This window comes from Leptinotarsa decemlineata, unplaced genomic scaffold, assembly GCF_025532065.1.
Source record: "Leptinotarsa decemlineata unplaced genomic scaffold, Ldec_3_MD MMD2_tig00000035_RagTag_RagTag, whole genome shotgun sequence".
Lineage (NCBI taxonomy): Eukaryota > Metazoa > Arthropoda > Insecta > Coleoptera > Chrysomelidae > Leptinotarsa > Leptinotarsa decemlineata.
The window spans coordinates 4,548,598-4,571,504 of record NW_027412540.1 but is presented as its reverse complement, the minus strand read 5'-3'; the positions used below and the strand labels follow the sequence as shown (position 1 = coordinate 4,571,504).

The following is a 22,907-nucleotide window of genomic DNA, read 5'->3' as shown; positions in this document are numbered from 1 at the left end:
ACAAATTAATAGTCATAAGTCCGAATCTTAACTAGTCAGGATTACACATGATATACATAGGAAGAAAGCAAAATTTACCAGCTTTATGAATCTGTAATAATACACAGGGTATTAATTGAAATAATCGAATTTCAGTTACTTTTTCAAACAAAAAAACTGTATTTTTCACCACCCAGTACTGAAGTAACGGATGAGGCTGAAGTGTGGGAAGCCTCTGCGTATTACCCAAATGCAAACCAAATTTCAATATCATAGTATTCCTTAACTCAAAGATATCAGCTTTTAAAGATGTCATGATTTCCGAAGAAAAAAATTGAAATTAACTCATATTTCGAAGACAGTAACAGATAGATATAGGAAAATATCAAAAAAAGTTGTCATGTTATTATTGTATATTTCAAAAATAATATACATACAGGGTGTTCCGTTTGAATAATCAAAATTACTACTACTTTCTAATGGAAATAGCAACACCGCATTGTCGTAAATATTTTAGTTTGGTAGAGAATGTCCGAATAACCCTCCATTGCATTTTCAAAGTGACATGTTGTCTGGTTCACCAAAAACGTCTAATGTACCATCCACCGTGGATCAGCTTGTATAATATATATCGAACGAAAGTCTGTTCGATATTCCTTGGATATTTTCACCTTTCACAATCAGGAAAAAAAACATTTAGTTGGCGTGCATATTCACAAGTGTCTTGAGAACAACAAAATTGGATGCCAAAATCAATTAATATATAATTCACAATATTTCAGCCTCTTCTATATATCATTGCTACGCTTGAGATGGAATGAACTATTTTTATTGATCTCTCTACAGAAAGGTAATAGAAAAATATTAGGATTCATAATTCACTTTTAGTATCAATTCATTTCGATCTATCGATTACTTTCAGAAACCCATCAACAATCGTGAATAAATTCACGTACACAGCATTAGTGACATAAAGAAGAAAACACATCAAAATGTTACGTGATGTATATCAATAATTCCTGTATTTCACAAAGCACTCATTTATCTGGAGATCTAAACCGAAGTTATTCAGTATAGACAAACTGTCCGACGGGGTTGCTTGATAGTATCTACATCATCGTCATCAACTGAAAGTTTTATCACGTTATACGCCTTTGTATGGAACACAGCAAATTGTTGTGAGTCTTGTGTAAACTCTAACGGCGATTGATGCCGAGAATATTAACCCTTTATGTACACACTACATGCGTAATTATGCAATGCTGTATAAACTCCTAGATACATCTCCAAGGCAATACATCACCATTAATGGCCCCCAGACACGAGAGAATTAATGCAACCTCGGATTGTGTGTGGCATATTTTTTAAGAAATTATAAGACTGTGCTATTATAGTTAGGCTAAGCTTATGTTTTCGATGGAATCCTGAAATAGTTCCAAGATATAGAACATGTACCAAGCTTTAATTCATAGAATATTTAATGGTTGTTCTTCCTTTTTATGATGGTAAGGCAAACATATTACCTCACATAAAAAAAAATCAAATAGTATGAAAAATCGATCATGTTTTCATAACTTTATTTTGTAGTGTTTATAATATTTTCGAACAACGGCTTGTATTGAGATTATCCAAAGCGACCGTGATAGCATTTAACATTGGAACCAATCTACATTCACGCTCATATTCAAGGAGATAATTTTTGGGAGAATTAAAAAAACATATGAACTTTTATGAAGGCGTTAACCTTATGATTAGTTAAGTATGGTCCGATACAGTATCTTCCAGCTGAAGGTGGAGATTGTCAACATCTGATTTAATTTATTTCGTTTTTCCTTCAGCATAATGTTATGTATGCATTCCAAAATCTATTAAACTAGTTACTAGCGGCTTCGCCTGCGTATAATTTGGTTTGTAACATTTTGAGTTTCGTGACAGACCATTTTGAACAAATATTTACAATATTTTTTATTTACCCAAAACATCTGGTTTTCAACTCCAAAACAGACGAAATTCAATACAATCTTTGAACACCTATTTTCCCTCTTGGAGATGGAAATTCCTGATTCCTTTTCTTGATGCTTATTTACGCTATACAAAGAACCTACCTGAATATTTCAATATTCTAAGTTCAGTACGTTGATACACAAGTTACAGTCAATCAATAGGTACCCACTTAAACAATACTAGCCGTTACCCGCTGTTCTACCTGCGTTATCGTGAAAACCTAACCTATGTGTTATTTCAGGTCATGATCTATCTATATACTAATTTACATTTGAATCCGTTAAGCTGCTTAGAAGTGGAAAAGTAAAAAACGTAGTTACATACCTAGCATTCATCCATCCTCACAAACTTCACGCATTTATAATATAAGTAGGATTATCAATGTATTTTATTCTAATCCTCTCAGTTTTTTTTTGCTGATACTATTAGTTCCATTAATGGACAATATGTAGATCTTTTCTTCAAAAATCTCGAAGTCTTCTGCAAACAGCAAGCAATCTGAGTAATGAAGAACATAAGACAAATGCCTTTTGAAAATTTGTGAATACTACATCTAATTGTGACTTTGATTCCAATATGTCATATGCCCGATCAGTAAAAATAAATAAATTAGTAACTTCAGACTTACCAGCTACAAAATCATGTTGGAGAATAACATATTCCTCAACATGATGATTTGAATTTAGCATTGATTACTTGTTCGAATAATTCAGATGGTGCACACATAATATAAATGGACCCCTATTATTTTCTATATCTATTCGGTTTGCTGACTTAGGTATTGGAGACTATAAGTACGGGTATATAATAGTTATTTATGTATCAAGGGAATTAGGAGGGCCTTAATTACTGATGGCAAAGTTTGCGTCCCGAGGGCCTCTGGCCCGAGGGACAGCAATTGCCTGAGGTTATTAAGGCTCATTAATTCCCGTGGTACATAGATAATTTTATTTCTGACCGATTTCAATAAAATTTTGTTCATTTTTGAAACGGAAAAATGTACCAATTCATTACCTTCCCGGTATATTTGAATCAGGTACCGTTGATTATAGTAGAGTTTTCTTGTTGCTAGGTTGTTGCTATGTTACTTGTTTATAAACAGAACTTTGTTATCAAGTTGTGTTTGCGGTGAAAACGTGTTTTCTACCCCAAATATAATGGAGGATATTTTGAAAAAAGTTGAACAAGCAAGAGAATCATTAATTCCATCGAAAAGTGAAGCCGTATACCAAAAAGAATACAAGATATATCTGGACTGGCTGACACAGAAAAATGTTATGCCAAAAGATGTCACTGAAACTGTATTTCTGGCATATTTTCAAGAACTGGTAAGGAATTTTCTATGTTTTTCGGTAGATTTGGTAGTAATTGTGTTTATTCGTTTCAGTCAGAAACGTATAGTCCGAATTCTTTATGGACTAAATGGTCAATGCTAAAATCGATGGTGACTATACATGAGAAACGAGATATCACCAAGTTCAATGAACTACAGGCTTTTTTGAAACGGAAGAGTAAGAGTTATAAGCCGAAAAAGTCTGCTGTTTTATCTCCTAAAGATGTTATCAAGAACAGAAGCTCCAGCCATACAAAATAAGAAATTGTTTCCAGTGGCGGAAGTAATATTCAGGGAACATTTCAAAATTGTACATTTATTATTTGTAATGACGTGAATAAATAAAATATGGTTCAGTTTTCATTTCTATTTATTTTTACTTGTGAAAGGTAGAGGGAATTATAAAATCTATAATGTCCCAAGGGAGTTATGACCCTCTTTATTGATAGCGTAACTATGACGATATAAGCTTATAATATCCCGGTCAGAAATAAAAATGATTTATATCTCAATATAATATAATACTGAATGACTTCAAGAAAATTTATCTGAATTAATTTTTCCGTTTCTATTCAATTTCAATAATACATCATATCTCACAATCGGCGTATGATACCTAATCAGTTGAATAGTCTTTGTTTTCTGGTCGGACTTTACATCCGTGTTGAATTAGGTTGAAAGTGAGTGGGCCTATTCGACCCTTCACCACAATCCGCAGGGGTTAATTGTGGCTCACACCTTTTCAAACTTGATCAAATCAACCCAGCTTTTTGACGATGCCGATTAGTTTCGTGTTTATCAGTTTATTCAACTACTCAACCCAGGCAAAATTACGAAAAAACGAATGATTCAATTAGCACCCGGCTCACGTGTTCAATTTGTAATTGTTTTACAATCAACAATATTGGACATTTCTTATCGGCACCGGAATGTTTGCTTCAAATTACTCACAGATTAGGAATGCAAATATAATTTCAACGAGACATAGTTTTGAGAGTTACAACTGATTCAACAAACTCTGGCTATTTGGTTGGGAATCAAAATTACGAGAATCTTTTGGTGGGACGGTAGCCGGTTGGATTGACATAGGTGGTTTGCTCCACTCACTCAATCGACCGCTGTGTGGACCGGTGATTCGAACCGCAAGGCCGAACAATCAATTTTCACTTTCTATCTTCCAACCCGTTCTAGGAATCACACGTTGAAAAGTAAGATCTTGTTAGTACTCAGCTTGCAAAAATTTTGACTTTGAGGATTCTCGTTCGTAGGGGTGCGACAGCTGGTTAACGTAACAAAGAGATTTTGGATACTTCGATTAAACTTTTAAGAAGTAATGGGTCGATACAGCTCAATGTATGGCATTATTTGTGAAGGTATTCTGAATTACATTTTACTTGACGTAATTACGACGAAGATTTGATAGATTGTGTTACGATCTTCGTTCGGGTTTGAAGGCCGTCGTGGTTTGGAACTGTATCCTAACGATTCGCCATCACGAGTGGCTTCAGAGGTCTATGCATCCTGATGTTTCACCGATGACTCGTGATTTCTAGCTGACGATTCATCCTGATTTTATCCAGGTTTGGAGACCAGCTCCCCTACCCTTTTGGCTGATTGTTGGTCTTGAGAGGGACCAATGGGTACATGACTGAATTGATGACGGTATGAAGTCCTTAGACATCAGTGCCGCCCTTCACGGGATACCCCTACCTGGCTGGGGTGGGATGGATGAAAAAGTTATTCATCCTTTAACGGGGGACATGAGGGCCTCATTCGACAGAGTGTCGGGGCCTTTTATATCGGGAGGGGTCGTCTATAGCATGATCTGTGACTTCCCTAACTAACGAGTTTTCATGAGTTTCCGTTTATTCGAAAACTCTCTCATTCCTCGACTGAATGGACTGCCGAATGGAAGGCAGCTGCAAATCTCTGCGGATGGCTTCATTCCGCACGAACCAAGGAGCATTCACAATCATCCTAAATAACTTATTTTGCAACCTTTGCAAAATGGAAAGGTTGCAAAATAAGTTTCGAAGGCCTTCGAAATGTCTAACAGCACAATATGTTCTTTTTTGTTAGTATTTAGCTCTCTGATGGTGTTTTCGACCAACCTTAGAGCCTGTAACTCAGTGGAGTGATCTCTCCTGAAGCCGAATTGTTCATTAGGCAGAACATTCCGTTCCTCAACTTCTTCGTTGAGTCTTTGCAGTACAACTCTTTCAGCCAGCTTAGCCGCCGACGAGAGTAGACTGATCGGGCGATAGTTCTGCGGGAACAGCAGGTTCTGACCCTGTTTTGGGAGCATGACGACGATCGCATGCTTACACCTTCTAGGGAAGTGTCTGAGGGCCAACGAACTGTTGATTAGACTTAAAAGAAATTCGACGCAGTTTTCCGGGAGTCTCTTCAACAACCTGTTGGTTATTGAGTCGGCCCCCGGAGCTTTCTTGGCTTTTGTAGCCTTGATATGACCCTTCAGCTCTTGCATAGAAGCCGGACGGATGTCGTCGTCATCATCTTCCCTGAGGAGTCGGTGAACCCAGTCTTCCAGCAGCATATCGCGATCGATGTCGTCATCGTCGTCAACGTTAAGTTAAAACTGACGTTCCATCGTATCTGCAAAGGCTAACGCCTTGTCGGCGGGGGTGTAGCACACTCCGCGCTCTCCGTGAATGGGTGAGAGAGCAGTCTTCTTCCCCCTGAGCCTACGAGTGACTCGCCAAAGCTCGTCACTCCCAGGTTCGAAGGATTCCAAGAGCTCTTCCCACCTTTCGTTTCGGTGTTCAATGATGGCCTGTTTGACTTGATTGGCTATTCTGTTCGCTGCTGTTTTGTCCCCTGGGAAAAGGGTTCGCTGATAGAGCCTTCTCAGGCGATTTCTCTCTCGTATCAAGGCTTTGATACGAGGGGGAAACTCGTTGTAGCTCTTCAGCGGACACTTCTCCCTGGAGGTGGCCACTCGAAACGCATCATCCACAGAAAGCTCGAAACGCTCAACTGCCGCGTCGAGTTCGTCGGGAGAATCGAGTACCTCAGGAGGGGCGCGCATCTCTTCGAGCTGGGCTGTGAAGACATCCCAGATGCGATGGATCGTCTTGGATCTCATGCTATAATCAGGGGGAGGAAGATCATCGCCCAGTACCAGGATTACTGGATTATGATCCGAATCCAGTTCCGGCAGAACGTAAATTTCGCTAGTCAGAGAGACATTTCTGAGAAGCGCGATGTCTAGTACGTCAGGCCTAGACTGCCCGCGATAGTACGTTGGCTCATCTGGTCCCAGCACGAGATATTCAAGTCTGTCAACATGCGCATGGAGTGCTTGGCCGTTTCGATTTGTGGCTCTGCTCCAAGGTCTGTGCTTGGCATTGAAGTCGCCAGCAGCAATTGTCGGAATGTTGCTTCCCATCAGCAGTTCATCCAGAGATTCTGGGAGTAGACGAATGTTCGGAGGGTTGTAGACCGAGATTATTCTGTGACAACCCCTTCTCAGTTGAATTTCGACCCCCACGGCCTCAGTGCCGTGCAATCGAGCATTGTCAATGCCGTATTGGACACACTGCAGGGATCGCTTGACGAAAATGCCAACTCCCCCTTCAGCACGTCCAACACGTTCTCTGTGAAAGAATCTGTAGTTTGGAATGACAATAGATTCGTTCCTTGGATGGGTCTCTTGGACTAGAGCCACATCTATGTTGTTCTCAATTGAAAAGTTTTCGAATTCCAGCTTCTTTGAACGAATGCCATTAGCATTCCAAAAAAATATCTTCAGAGATCTAGGCAACGTTGGTTGTCTAGACATTGGCAGTTCCGGTCATCACGTTTGTATTCACCGTGAACATTGTCTGTAACACGGGGAATTTAACAAATAACTTTTTCATCTGGTCCAGTGCGGCACAGATGTCTGAAACCCCCTGAGGCTGAGGTGAGGGTTCAGGTCGAGGGGAGGTGGGCTTTGCAGAAGTACTTTCAGAAGTACTTGCGCCCTTGGATGCAGCTTTTGCAAAGCTGACCCCCTCCTGGACGCGTCCAGACCCCTCAGGTCTCCCTGAGGAGGCTGGTTTCCTGGTTGTAGCCTGCCCCTTTTTTTGTACCTTTGGGTACGCGGGGCAGCCGCGGTAGTTGGCTGTGTGAGCCCCCTTGCAGTTATTGCACTTCGGGGGGTCAGCCCTAGCCTTTTTGCAGGCACTAGCTAAGTGCCTGCCAGCGCATTTGACGCAGATGGGCACTGCCAAGCAGTTGCGTTGGCAGTGACCAAAGCGCTGACATCGGTGGCACTGACCCACCGAAGTTTTTGCGTGTTGGGGTTCGACCTGAACCTTCACGTTTAGGAGGTCTTTGACCTCAAAAATATGCTTCTGGTCCCTGTTTACCAAAACGAGGACCAAAGGCATAGGTTTGTCAGCGCGCTTCATGCGCGTGACACTGGTGAGGTCAAAGCCCTTTTTTTTTTCCTTCACCAAAAGCCTTGCCAGTCGCCGATAGTCGTCAGGAGACTCCGGCTGGACTTTAATACCATCATGTAGGTTGACGGCTTTTGAGAACTTGATATTCTGTTGAACCGTCAGTTTCAGCAGCGATACCCATTTGTCCTTCTGTCGAACAACAATGGGTGGGATTCTAGCTTTTGAATAGACGGGATGTCTTGCTTCATAGGGGTAGGGGGTCGTCATTTCTAGTTCGTAAGCTGTATTTATGTTGACATAGGTAGACCGCCTTTCTAGTTGGTGCGTTGTTATTGGCCGAAGTGTTATCAGCTGTTACGTTGCGTTGCACTGCTGCCACCTTAACTTCTTTGGCCGAAGTGTTATTACGTGTTACATTGCGTTGCACTGCTGCCACTTTAGCATCTTTTAGTATAGGATTCCAAATCAGGTTAAGCGTTATCACCTCCTCTTTTCTGTTGTAGTTTTCTGTATGTTTATGGATTTCTATGGCTTCTTGTACAATCCGAAGTATTTTCACAAGTATCGTTGGATCTCCTTCACAAAACTCGTGTTCCGCTACTGCTGATTTTTCTGTTTGACTTAATCTACAGTTTCTCCGATGTTCTTTCAGCCTTGTACCCATGGATCTTTTGATGATACTGATATAAACTTACGTACGATAGAAACGCACATACAACCGTTTGAGTTTTCTCCCTATTTTGGCTTGTAGAAGTCTTCTGTTTCATGGCCATGATTGCCTCCTTCTCAAATTTCTCTATGAAGAAGTTGGCTATCACTGGGCTGAGTGGACTTCCCATCGCTCAGCTGGTCAAACAGACACCGGATCACTTCGAAATTTCAATGGAAAGTATATTCGGAGATTCTCTACCAAACTAGAAAATTTTTGAGAATGCGGTGTTACCACTTTCATTAGAAAGTAGTAGCAACTTTGATTTTTCAAATGGAATACCTATTTAGAATATACAACAATTACCCGAAAACTTTTTTCGATATTTTCCTATACCTATCTGTTATCGTTTTCGAAATATGAATTACTTTCAATTTTTTTTTTCGGAAATCATGACCTCTAAAATTGCTAATAACTTTGAATTAAGAAATACTATGGCTTCAAAATTTGGTTTGGAGTTAGGTAATACTTGTGGGCTTCCCACACTTCAGCGTAATTTTTCTTAATTCAATACAGGGCCGTGAAAAATGAGTTTTTCCGTTTACTTGGAAAAGAGACTGAAAGTTGATTATCTCAATTACAATTCAGAAATCTATTGGAATTTGTTCTCTTTCTATGTATATCATGCGTATACCTAACTAATCAAGTTTCGGAGCATTTATTTGTGAAAATTTCCCTTCAGAGTAGTATTCCCATTTGGAATTTTGTAAGAAGGCATGACAGTAGCGTTGTGACATTCTTTTAATGATATTGACATTTTGGTCACCTCAGAAATTTCAAATACTTATGAATTTCTTTATTTTCTTTGGACAGTGTGATAAAATTATCAGGAGGGCATGTAGGAAGTTCAACGAAAAGTATCCGAATCTACCGCAAATAAACCTCAAGAAATTTATACGAATTCAGAACAATATCAATGCATTTGGATCAACTTTGAAAGGATCAAGAAACTTGTATCGACGCGTAATTTCTGAAGAAAACCAGATTGATGTCTTAGCATAATTTCACGCATTTCCTGAGTCATAAGAAGTGCTGAAAAAGATTTGGCTGAAAAATATTCATCAGTTCAAAGAATCTTGCGAAGACATTGAATGCATTATTTATAAATTCACCAAAATACAAGCAATGAACTCTCAAGACCCTCAACAGAGAGATGAATTTTGTGAAATGTTGTTGATACCTACGCTGTCCAGAAGTTCCTTTTCCTCACGTAAAAAAAGAAACCGAAACTCCGAAAAATTCAATTTTAATGTCTTCGACATGTTAATGGACAACGAATATATACAATATACTAGGAATCAGTTACAAGCAGAAGCTACCTGAATATTTTATATAGAGCTTTGTCCATAAACTGTCACTCCCAAAATATCGAAAATGTTGGCACCAACTAAGAGAAGTGAGCGCAGAATGAAATTCGCTAGCGAGATCACCCGATCTTGATCCACTAGATTTTCATCTGTGGGGTATATTCAGAGCAAAAATTCACAAGACACTCGTGCGTTAGTGAGCTGAATTGTTGGAAAGGGTTACCCAAATATTTGAAGATTTGGATCCCAATGATATATATTGCGATTTTCTACAAGTATTCAATTTGATTTTAGGTTTTCATTGAACAATTACCAGTTTTGAATAGATTTTTTATTTTTATTTATTATTTTCATTCATCGAATACATCAGTAATTACTGTGGTTGATTGTGAAAACCAAGTAAATGAGAAATAAGATACTTATATTTTCGAATGAAAATTAGAAAGATATCTAGAGAAAACTGCATCGATTGTTCCATGTCTTGTTGTAGGCTCTTTTTGGTCATTATTCATTTGTAGTTCAAATTTATCCAGTAGAAAATTCACCAAGAGTTGTCCATCTTCGGACGCGAAATTAACTTTATGTGTACGATATGATGGTTTTCTCCTAGTTACACAGAGCCTACTCGACCGTAGATGTGTGCTCTGACCTCTCTCTCTCTCTCTCTCTCTCTCTGTCTCTTGCCCCCACAGTAATATATGAAACGCAATTCTTTTTCTATTTTCACTAACTTATACCCCTTTCTTAACTTCCGTTCGCCGAGCAGGATCACACTTTTCGTAACGCTCCCGTCGCGCATTCACCATATCACTTCCCAAGTCAAGCGTGTGTAAAGAAGTTTTACTTCAAAAATTTCATCCTTATGATATTTTCATGTCACATATTTTGTTCATGATATTTCATATTTTTTGTTCGTGACTAAAGTGAAAATTCATTGCACAATCAAACTTTGGTTTGTTTTCCTTGTAAGTTTTTCAACCCGCCGGTCATTAACTTCTAAGGTTAGATGCTAGATATTCATTTATTTCAATTTCTACTTTCAAGATGTAAGTTTTCATAATTTGTTTGACTGTTTTCGATCACATTATATTCAACCTATTGCATTTTTTTCCATTGATCATGAAACATTTTTCCCTCGCACTATGTCGGAATGTGACAGGCTGCATAACAATATTCCATTTCATTTCAATATATGATCAGGCGCCGACGTCCAGCAATGCCATCTGCATACATCTACACCCTCTTGAAATATAGATATTATCATAGGAGACGTATTATGTAGATACGACAAAGAGATATGCTAAACAAGGCATATCAAACGAAACCGAATAGAAAATTCTTTTTTGGATTTCAAACGAATCGTTAAAACGAATGATTAATCTACATACACTCCGCTGCAATGGCTGAGTTTCTGAAAGGGAGCACACCAGGGGTTTATTTTCCCCCAACCCTATTTGACTTTCATCGATTTCATTGGTTTTCAAAACACGCCATGTCTCTTTGGAACAATTCATTGTGCCCGATGAATCTTGGGGCATAAAACAATGAAATAACGATATGTCCGGTATTTACAGAATCTTCAAACATTCCTCTGTCCAAAATGTCTGTCGGAAATAATTCAACATCCAGCGTGGCATTAACCGGAAAAGTAGTTGTTTTCGGGAAAGCATTCACCAGAACCTACTGTGAAGGTACGCTGGGAGAGATGAATGTTTGGAGATTCCATTCCGAAATATTTATTTTTGTATACGTGAAATTTTACCTGAATTCTGTGAGAATCAACTTGGAATCGTCAACGTTGTCATATTGAGACCAATGCTCCAACTCTATTGGAAAAACGAAAACTTTTCGCAGTCTTCATCATCAAGTGATCATTCGACTGAATTCATCATGAAAAGTAAAAATGGAACCTCTGGCGTGAAATAAATACAAAACAAGCACTCTTTCAATTACCAGAAATGCAACACTCTTTTAGACGCGCGTTTCATCAATCAAGTTGACGTCTTTAGGAGACGCCAACTGAAGACTTTATGTATGTATCCACAATTTTCTTCGGACAATAACTTATAACATAATTATGAATCTGGGATATTAATTATATATCAAAACGAAGAAAAAAGAGAACTTAAAATTAGGTATTCAATTAGAGTAATGAGTTAACGAAGCGAAATATAGATGAAAGACAAAAATAGTTACAAACTGGTAGTAATAACTACCACAAAATAGTACTATGCTATAATCATATCTTTCGCAGGAGTATGAATCAATTGAAATTCATTGGTTTTAAGTGCTTCGTTAACAAAATGGTGTCGAATAACTATTTTCACGGTTCCGAAGACCAGTTCAGGCAGAAATCTTTTAGAAAATATGGCTCATGGTTAAATGATTTTTTGAAATCCTAAATGTAATTTCACTAACGACAATATGAATACCAATCGGCGTCGAAGAATCCCCAGTACATGGTTTGTAGATGATTCCGAAATTTATGTTTCCTATCCAGCACCGTAGTACTGATTACCAGCAGTTTAATGGGTCCAGATATAGCATTATTTGAACTGATATACTTAGCTGACAGCAATACTAGTATTTGATCTTGTTGTTACGTGATTAAACACCAGACAGTACTGTTTCAGCTGTCGTTAAAGGAAAAGCCTAAGAAAATGAGGATTATAACATCTTCCCTCACGTAAATGCAATCAATGGGATCCAGAGAGAACTCAATTCCTGAATATCATAGATGAACGAGGCTCCCCAAGGCGGTTAGATGCAGAGCCAAGCTTTATTTTTCCTATACTACGAATCTGGTTTTGTGTTTGAATCACACGTTAAAAGGTAAGACCTCGTTAGTCCTTAGCTCGCACAAGTTGCGCAACTTCTGAGAGTTGTCGTTCGTATGGGGGCGATAGCTGATTAACGGAAAAACATATATTTTTAAACAGTTTGCCTTGAAGTGAAAGCTGCATAATACATTTTAAACTACTGAAAACTATTGGAACTCACTTGATTTTCTAATATTTGAGGTCGAATAACTGGAAGAGTTCAATTTTCATAACGGGAACAAATTGAAAATTACAACAAACATAGATGGTGCTCAAATGCATGTATTGAAATTAGTTATCCATTTGGAAACTTCTCTAAAATGCCAATCCTCTCCATGTTCTGTAACATATGTTTTGCTTTCGTTTTCTTAGATGGACAACGGAAGCCGATGTCCGATTGAAATATATGCACAGCAGTTATCTGAAATGTTCACCAACCAGTCTTATTTTTTATTTTTCATCTATCAATTGTGCCAGCGGCTTAATACCTCTTCAAGACAAGTCAGAGTTCTATGATAAAATGAAAAATAGGTTTCTCCCAACATTGGACATATAAGCACGTCTGAAGAAACTAATCACGCTTGCTGTCAAAACGCTAATTCGAAATTCTGTAATGCAAAGTCTCTATAATGCTGAATTCTTGCTCACATACGTATCACTAATCAATAATACTGAACGCAACATACTTCACTTTTCGTCATTGTCAAGAATTTGGGCGATCTATTTCTAAAATGGAACATCAAGCAATGCATTTTTGAGATAAGACATCAAACAATGCATTTTTAAAATAGAACATCAGACTCGTTTTCGTTATTCCATCAACTGACAAATGGATACGTAGTTGAAAAATGTGCAAAGTATTAGGCATTTGAAGTAATGCCCTTCTATTCACTAAATACGTTCACGACAAAAGAAACTGATACTTTCAACACTTTTTCTATGACACCAATCACAGTAAGAGTCAGTTTTGTGAAAATTAATGACTTGCCTGAAAATATGTGCAGAACATTGAATGAATAGCCATTTAATAAACACCATTTCTGTCTTCAATTGGGTAAAAATTTGAAAAGCTGTCGGAGAATATAAACAAATAAATTGAAAGAAACATATTTTCAGAGGAGATTCATTTTTGGAAAAGATTGATATTTGACTTTCTACTCCTCCATCTATATATACGAAAAAATAAGGGAATCTTCCGAAGAAAGAAAGGAAGCTATCAATTTCCATAAATTAACTCTATATACGAAGATGTATAGATAATGCAAAAAAGTAACTTTCAGACAAAAACTGGAAGAAAAGCCCTCTCAAAACAGCTACTTTCATATAATTTTTAAATAATACAAAAAAAAATACATTCAGAATGAATAGTTCTATATGATTACTAAATTATACAAAAAACATTTTTCTTTATTCAGTTTGTGTTCCAAACATTCGTTATGGAATTGAGTCAAATATCATTCACAAGATGCTATACAAAGAAAGTAAATGAAAGAGGTGAAATTTCACTTAAATGGAACAGTGTCATCCTCACTGGTGGATATATGATATTTCGGCGTAAGACATTTGCCTCAACGTCTCTTTAGCACCAAATCTGGATAACGTCATGAGAAGAAGGACTCAATTCATTCATAAAATTACGACTTTAGGTCAGTCACTTCATTTACTCATGTCATCGACTACTGCTCACAGACTCAGATTTCGTCCCATTCTGGAGACGGAGGCAGGTTTTAACCCCCGATAAGGGGGTTAAAATTATACAGATAAGGATCTGTATAATTTATTCTTTGGAGGATATCCATTTTTTTTATGAAGATGTAGAAGTTGAAAGCCAAAACTATTGTTTCTCATAAACAAATATTTGTGATACGTTCAGCAGAAGATTCAAATGCTTATATAGTTTGTACTCTACTTCACTCTTCTCTAATTATTCTCACCAAATTGTATAGAGCTAGTCGGGCGTGGAACTATAACCCACCCAGTCGGTTGGCAGCAAGGATACCCAAAGTAGGCCTATATACCTAAAGTAGGCCGGAGACACCCACACCCCAAATCGGTACGACAAAGCAGCCTTGCAGCCTTCCTGCTGAAAGGACTTGAGCGAATATTGGACGGACATATCAGGAGGGTAGCATTATATGCTTCCCCCCTGAATAACCACCAGTATGCTTATCAAATCGGAAAATCGACAGATTCAGCATTAAACAACCTCGTTGAGAAAATCTTCCAATCCCTTGACAACAAGGAGATTGCGGTTGCTCTATTTCTTGATATTGAAGGAGCATTTCACAAGGTATAGAATCGACCATAACTGGCTGGATCTATGCCATGCTAGTAAACAGAACTGCAACTACGACTCTTCATGGCGAGGCTATCAGGTTCAGGGTCACCAGGGGCTGCCCTCAAAGTGTGATACTATCTCCCCTTCTGTGGTCGCTCCTGGTGGATAGTCTGCTTGATGCCTTCGACAGAAGAAAAGTTGATCTGCAAGCTTATGCAGATGATCTTGTCATCCTGGCAAGATCCACGTCGGGAAGGTTATCTTGTAATATAATAATGTAATATAAAGCGCGTTGGGCGTTGTTCACAGTTGGTGCCTGAGGGAGCAGATGTCTGTCAACTATGTTAATCCCCTTCACCAAGAGAAGAAAATTGGACGATCTAACGCCACTTTTTTTAATGGTGTGGTAGTTCCATTTGGAACGTAGGTGAAATATCTTGGCATTGTCCTTGATAAAAGACTCACCTGGAACGCTCACTTGGAAATAGTTTTGCACACAGCCAGACTGTCTCTATGGACATTTCGGAAGATTTGTGGTAAAACTTGAGGTTTAGGTCCCAAACAAATCCATTGGACTTATGTGATGATTGTCAGACCAATGATCACTTATGGTGCTATTGCTTGGTGGTGGCCGAAGGCTTTACAGAAAATGGCCCAAGCGAAGCCCTTTGGCTCACAGAGACAGGCTTGTATGGCTATCAGTGGTGCCTGAGTACAGGTGTTTTCAGTCGCAGACCCAGGACAGAGTTATCTTCCTGCCTAGGAACTTAAGCGACTGTATTTCAAGCGGAAATCTACGGTATTGGATGGTGTACGGAGGGATTGGATGGATCCAACCTCTTTCATAAGTCAATAAAAATATTCTCGGACAGTCAAGTGGCGTTGGAAGCTCTTGGGTCCTACCCAGCAATGTCTAAATTGGCAGCAAACTGCCAATAACGACTCCTCTCGATAGGAAGACTTAACAGATTTTCTGGTCTGGATTCCTAGCCATACTGGCCTGTAAGGCAATGAAGCTGCTGACTCTCTTGCAAAGAAGGGTGCTGCAAGTGGCTTCATTGGACCAGAACCTGTCATTGGCATCGCTTTGGGCTTTACCAAACAAACACTGAACACCTGGATGGCAAGAAGATTTGTGGACTGGCAGAATCTTCCAGGATTGGCTCACTCCAAGGCGTTTATTCACCCTTCGAAGCTTGATACCAAACAGTTGTTGGACTACAGTAGGGATGAACTTCAATGTCCAACAGGCCTTTTTACAGGTCACTGTCATTTGAATAATCACATGCAGAGACTTGGACTGTCTAAAGATAGTGTGTGTCCCCTCTGTATCGAAAATGATGAAATAGCAGAGCATATACTTTGTGCCTGAACCGCTGGGAATCGCTGAGCTCGGCAGATCCGTACTCGCACCATCTGACCTGAAAGACCACTCATCATACAAACTAGTAGGCTTTGTTAAGAAGATGGGTTTATTTGGTCGAGTATGAATAGGTGTCAGGCACAATAAACCCTGGTGGGTTGCGGTGGAAAGTCGAATAGACCCACTTACTTCGAACCCATCTACTTACTCTACCTTTCTATAAGTAAAAGGAATAGATACTTATTATTCCTGAGAGTGGATTATTTGATACTCTTGAACTCAAAAAACTATAATTTCTCTGTCATATTGTTTTGTTTGCTATCCTCACAAATAATGAGTCTTGTCTTTGTCTTGTGTGATATGCTTGCATTATATTTGATTTTTTTCCATCTCTAGAGTATTGAATAAGGATGTTTTGACAATAAAATTGACTTACGTCAAAGGTTCCACTACTCGTATCATGTAATGATTCTTTGAAACAGAACCTACATTTTTCATTATATATTACTTTCAGAAAGTATCTACTCCTATGGTGTTTTTATTTCGTTCATGGAATTATTGAAAAGTCCTCCCTAGGCGAGTATCCCATAGGACAGCCGAGACTGGACTAATGCGTTATAAAATATTTCTTGTTTCCAATTGTTACAATTATCAGAACTCATTTTGGAATCAGACGGTGAACATGGTCAATGAACCCCACTTTGGAAGACGTACACTCACAGAATCAACGTATATATCTGGAGAGAAGTGTATTTTAAACATCAAATGTTTCAGAAGTCAATCAACAACATTGACATTGTTCACATTTCAAAACTCCTTTGACATATGTCAAAGAGTTGAGAAAGAAGGGAATTGGAATAAAACCGCTGATAGACTTAGATTTTGTCCCGTTCTGAAGGCGGAGGCAACAAATTACTGATAAATAGAACATTTTTCTTTGTGAAAATTGATTTTCATTATCATTTCACAGATTTAATTCTTGCATTCCTTCTCTGCAATGGAAGTGATGAAATATCACCATTCGAAATATCACCATTTATTCTCTCCATGGAAACCTGACAAGACATATCTTACACTTATCTAACTTTCAGTCACATTCTTTTGTATGCCCCAACAGCGGAAAGTCTCTCCATGGCCATTATTACAAATTTTTCAAGTAATTCTAATCGTTCTGTCGGAACGATTCCTCCGATTCTCCTCCCAATAAAATCTCTTTGATCGACAAATGGACTGAAAAAATTGAAGTTCCCGTATCCCGCAGGGCACCGTCGAGACGAGCGAGTGCAAGAGAGGCGGAAACGTCGATGCTGAAGGCTGGACAATAGACCTACGTTCTCAAAGGACAAAGCAACCGCAATTACTCCCAGAATAATCAAAGACTACATCCTGTAATGGGACTAAGATTCGCTACGGGGATTTCTGAGAAACTCGGGCTCAGGCTTATATCCCTTAAGCGGTTCGTTCGAAATACATTGTAGACACTTCATTATATTCCCAAGATGGTTGTTTTTCGTTTCAGAATCTCAGTAAAATTCATAATTCCTCTTGATTAATGCATAATTTTCGACTTCTCGGAGATTTCAAGACAAGACGCCATTCAAAATTACTTACTCATGTTTCTGTTTTTTTTTAATTAAAACATAACCGTATCAACCATTTTGGCCATTAGAGAAAACATTACATTTCACAAATTTAATTTTGCCGTATGGATACTGCAATCTACGTTTTGAGCAAGCTACATTCCTGGAGTTGAATGTAGTGTGGTGTGGAGGATTTGGGAGAGCAGGTGAGTTGAGTATTGCATGAAGGGTATCTGATTAGCAAGTAGTAGTCTAGTTCACATGTACTTTTTTTTGTAACATTTTTCAGCCCTGTCCAAAAATTACGACCAATGTGTCATTCGATTCGTATTTTCGGAAAGGTCCGAAAACGCGACGATAAAAATTACAAAAGTTATAAGCAATTAAGTGAAAAAAAATTGGGCTTTAGTTTTTTGTTTGAGAAGATCAATAAATTTGCGTAAAAAAGTTCCGACTCCCGAAACTGTATCTCGATTATTTATAATTTTTACAGAGCCCTGAAAATAGAGCCAAAAGCGGGTAGTCTGGCTGCTGCGCGCCTTTCGTCACTCTGACATAAAAAAATTATTTAAACATATCAAATGTAAATATTAGGGAATGAAAAATTTCTTGTAATGTTGGGATACATCAATAAACAATAATCTGCAGTCAAAAAATTTTTATCCCAATTTCAACGTTAAGTATAAATTTGTTAATTATTAACTTTTTCTGAATTGAAAGTTAATATAAAAATCCCTATAATTATTAAACTAAAATCCTGGCATTTTTACCTTTGGTGAAGTTATCCATGATAGGCAAAAAAATAGATTACTGTTGCCAAAATGGAAAAATTGTTATTTTCTTTTTTTTTATTGACAATTGAAAATTATAATTTTATAAAAAATACATTAAAATTTTTTTTTCATTTTTCATTGTTTCAATGTCTCATGGATTATAAACAAATACATTGTTTATAAGCAATTTGAAATTTTTTTTGCATTATGTTAATGGTAAAAATTCATGATTTTTAGAAAAAAAATGGTTTCTTAAAAAAATTCTTTGTTGATAAAAAATGCGTTTGTTCATTTCTTTCAACTGAATATTAAAATTGAGGAACTTTTTTTTTTAAATCATAAATTCTATTGTTCTTTGAGGTTTTGAAAAAACTTTTTTTTATTCATTTTTTATTTGTTTATCAAAAAAAATTGTTATAAACAATTTTTTTTCAATACTTTGTTCTATAATAAAAGTAACTATGTGTTTTTTTTCATTTATTCTATTTTATATGAAACTTTTAATATTGTGATACCTTGATACTTGTCTTTTTCATTCACTCCTTCGCTTCTATAATTATAATAACTTTCAAACTATTGCAGTTATGATAAATATGCTTCAGGTCTTTTTTGTTTATTATGAATTTATTAACAATTCAAGCCTTTTACTGAAGTTGTAGTACTATTATTTATTTAATTATTGATCGTTATTTATTATAAAAAAAAACAAATGAAAATTTTCAAGTCTTTTCAACATTTACTTCGTGTCATGTAACAATGAATCATAAGGATTTTATCACTTGCACTTTTAGTAGTTGTAGGATCATTAACATTCACTAAGTGTCATATTTGTATGGAGTTTAAGAAAATTAAATGAAGCAATCAGTCATTCTGTTAATTCAACTTCAATGAGTTTACTCATTGACCTTCTTTAAATTTCCGATGCTCACAACTTCAGTAAAAGTAAAATGAATTGTTAATAAATTCATAATGAACAAAAAAGACTGGAAGCATATTTATCATAACTGCAATAGTTTGAAAGTTATTATAATTATATCAAGGTATCACAATATTAAAAGTTTTATAAAATAGAATAGAATAAATAAAAAAACACATAGTTACTTTTATTATAGAAAAAAGTATTGAAAAAAAAATGAAAAAAAATGATTTGTTTACAACAATTTTTTTTTTAAATAAACAATTAAAAAAAGAATAAAAATGAAGTTTTTTCAAAACCTCACAGAACAATATAATTTATGATTAAAAAAAACGGTTCCTTAATTTTAATATTTAGTTGCAAAAAACGATTGTTAATTAACAAACGCATTTTTTAGCAGAAAACAATTTTTTTAAGAAACTATTTTTTTCCTAAAAATTATGATTTTTTTCAGTTAACATAATGCAAAAAAAAATTTTCGAATTGCTTATAAACAATGTATTTGTTTATAATAAATTTATTAACGATAGTTTTAAAAAATAAAAAAAAAATAATATCAATTGGTTTTCAGCCATGAGACATTGAAACAATAAAAAATTAGAAAAAAAAAATTGTAATGTATTTTTTATGAAATTATTAATTTCAATTGTTGATAAAAAAATAAAAAACAACAATTTTTCCATTTTGGCAACGGTAATCTATTTTTTTGTTTATTAAGGATAACTTCACCAAAGAAAAAAAATGCCAATTCAGAAAAAGTTATCAATTAACAAATTTATAATTAACGTTGAAATTGGGATAAACATTTTTTGACTGCGAATTATTGTTGATTGATGTATCCCAACATTACATGAATTTTTCATTCCTTAATATTCACATTTAATATGTCTAAATGAATTTTTTTGTTTTTATGTCAGAGTGACTAAAGGCGCGCGGAAGCCAGACTACCCACTTTTGGCTCTATTTGCAGGGCTCTGTAAAAATTATAAATAATCGAGATACAGTTTCGGGAATCGGGACTTTTTTTACGCAAATTCATTGATCTCTTCAAATCTTTTTTTAAATTTCCAAAATTTTGAAAATTATCCGAGATATAAAGAAAAAACTAAAGCCCAATTTTTTTTCACTTAACTGTTTATATCTTTAGTAATTTTTATCGTCGCGTTTTCGGACCTTTCCTCAAACTTTCTAGGTAAAAATACGAATCGAATGACACATTGGTCGTAATTTTTGGACAGGGCTGAAAAATGTCACCAAAAAGAGATAAATCGAGTACATGTGAACCAGACTATAGGATGGCATTTTTTAGTTGATATAGATGAGTTATCTATGGAAAAGGTTACCAATACGTTCTGTAACGGTGTACCCATAGGTGGGGTGGTTATTATTCATAGAAATCTTCGTGGCGTAGATCAGACTCGAGTATCGTCTTCTATGCTCCAGTGGTGATTCGTTAGCGACGACATAAAGACTCTCAACTAGACTGTTTCGACATAATGACAATGATAATGATAATAATAATAATACATTTATTATTCACCAATATATGGAGTAATACAAAGTAATTTTTCAATACAAAAACATCTAATGGAGGTAAACAAAATAAGGATCTTCAGACTATGCAGCCAATTCTTCCACAGTCCTCTTGAAAATACATATACATACACGAAAAGAACAGAAAAATATAATTTTTTTGACTCTCAAGGAATATTTTTTCTCCGCCTACGATTGAAAAGTGAAATTTCTTAATCATATTCAAATAGTACAGACACCAACTATTGTTGACTGAATAAGGATCGTTTATACCTAAATTTGAATGCATCTAAAGTCAACGAAATTTCAGGTACATCCAGAACATAGCCTGCAGTGGCTTATTTTTTATGCTTGGCTATAGTTAGCATGTTTTTCCGTCGCAAGTTCAAATGATGCATATCAGTGATATATCTAATTTTCTGATATAAATATTGATGAATTTTATTCTTCAAAATTTTGTAAAAAAACATGCCAATTAATGCTTTTATCGATTGAAGATTCTGAGCTATACAGCATCCTTCAATTTATACGGAATACGTATAAGACGCCGTATTCCCAACAATAATTCTGAACATTTGTACTCTTCTCATATCAGAACTCTCAATACACGGTCTATAGAGTATGTCACATTGAAGTGCCAGAGAAACAAGATTCTTACAATAATCAGCAACTTCAGTATCATCTTCTCCTACCCTTATTGTCATTATATTCTTTGCTGAGCTCACCTCCTGGTCCAAATAAAAGTGCAACAGATTTAGTGAAATTAATTTTCGAAAAATGACCATTCGTGATGGTTAGTAATTGATTTGAGCCAGAATTTATGCAGTCCGTTGTTTCTACGTGTGTCATCTGCATAAAAATGGTATTTTCAGTTTGATAGATCAAGAGAGAAGTTGCTAGTATACAGGATGTCCCTGGACTTCCTCTTTTCCTCTCGGGAATGTATAGATGGGGTCAAAATATCACCAGTACTTCATATAACTTTTTTCCCTAAAATCCTTCGTTACCAAGTAACGGGCCCTCGAAGTTACAAAATGAAAAACGTTTTTCTTTGATAACTTTTTAAGTGAATATTCAAAATCATCCAAATTTTGGTAATTGACTAAACAAATGAATTCCTTCGATGAGCTCTCATGCAGGAGTCAGTTGTTTTGCTACAAAGTCAGGAACGGACTACCACCGATGGTCAACACCCCAAAACTTTGAAATGACAGATATTTTTAAATATTTTTCAACAAATTAAGGTTACTTGGACAATTTTATGAATGAAAGTACTCGTATGGAAAGTCGATCGGAGCAACGAGTCTTGATAAAAATGTAGTTTCACTCGACGACATCAAACCCGCTCGTCCACCATTATTTGAAATGAATAATTATCAAAGCAGAAATAATAATGATAACGTTAATTCAACAACATTTATCCTGAGATGTCTACCATTATTCGAAAATATTAGTTTTTAAGGAAAATGGAAATGATAGGTAAAATGTTCATAACGAATTTTTATAATGCAAACACGTTTAACTAACGAAACTCAAGAGCCTCAAGAGCAAACAGAAATGAAAAATCCGCTACAGAAACTGCTCGATATGACCACCTTCTCTCTCTATACATTTTCTTAGTCTGCGAAGACACCCTCTCTGTACTTGAAATAGCATTCCAGGGTCGTTTCGTATGGCTTCACAATGTAATGTTATTCTATTCAACAATGCATCTCTTGTGTGAATAGGTGTAGCGTAAACAAGGCTTTTTAGATGCCCCCACAAAAAGAAATCCAATGGATTTAAATCCGGAGACCGCGATGGCCATGAATATGGCCCACCTCTACCAATCCATCTATTGTGGAAAATATGGTTCAGATGGTCACGCACAATCAAACTAAAATGAGGAGGAGCGCCATCATGCATAA

At 36.5% G+C, this 22,907-nt stretch overlaps 2 protein-coding genes across 2 annotated transcripts in view; one reads left to right on the top strand and one right to left on the bottom strand.

The window, feature by feature from the left end:
- The window catches only part of LOC111506190 (limbic system-associated membrane protein), a 1,118,878-nt gene that overhangs the window by 679,793 nt on the left and 416,178 nt on the right, over nucleotides 1-22,907 (bottom strand). The window lies entirely within an intron of this gene.
- LOC141480972 (uncharacterized) lies at nucleotides 2,738-4,189 on the top strand. Its single transcript, XM_074171762.1, has 2 exons — nucleotides 2,738-3,311; nucleotides 3,371-4,189. Exons 1-2 carry the CDS (start codon nucleotides 3,141-3,143, stop codon nucleotides 3,575-3,577), a joined length of 378 nt encoding a protein of 125 aa, XP_074027863.1. The 5' UTR covers nucleotides 2,738-3,140; the 3' UTR covers nucleotides 3,578-4,189.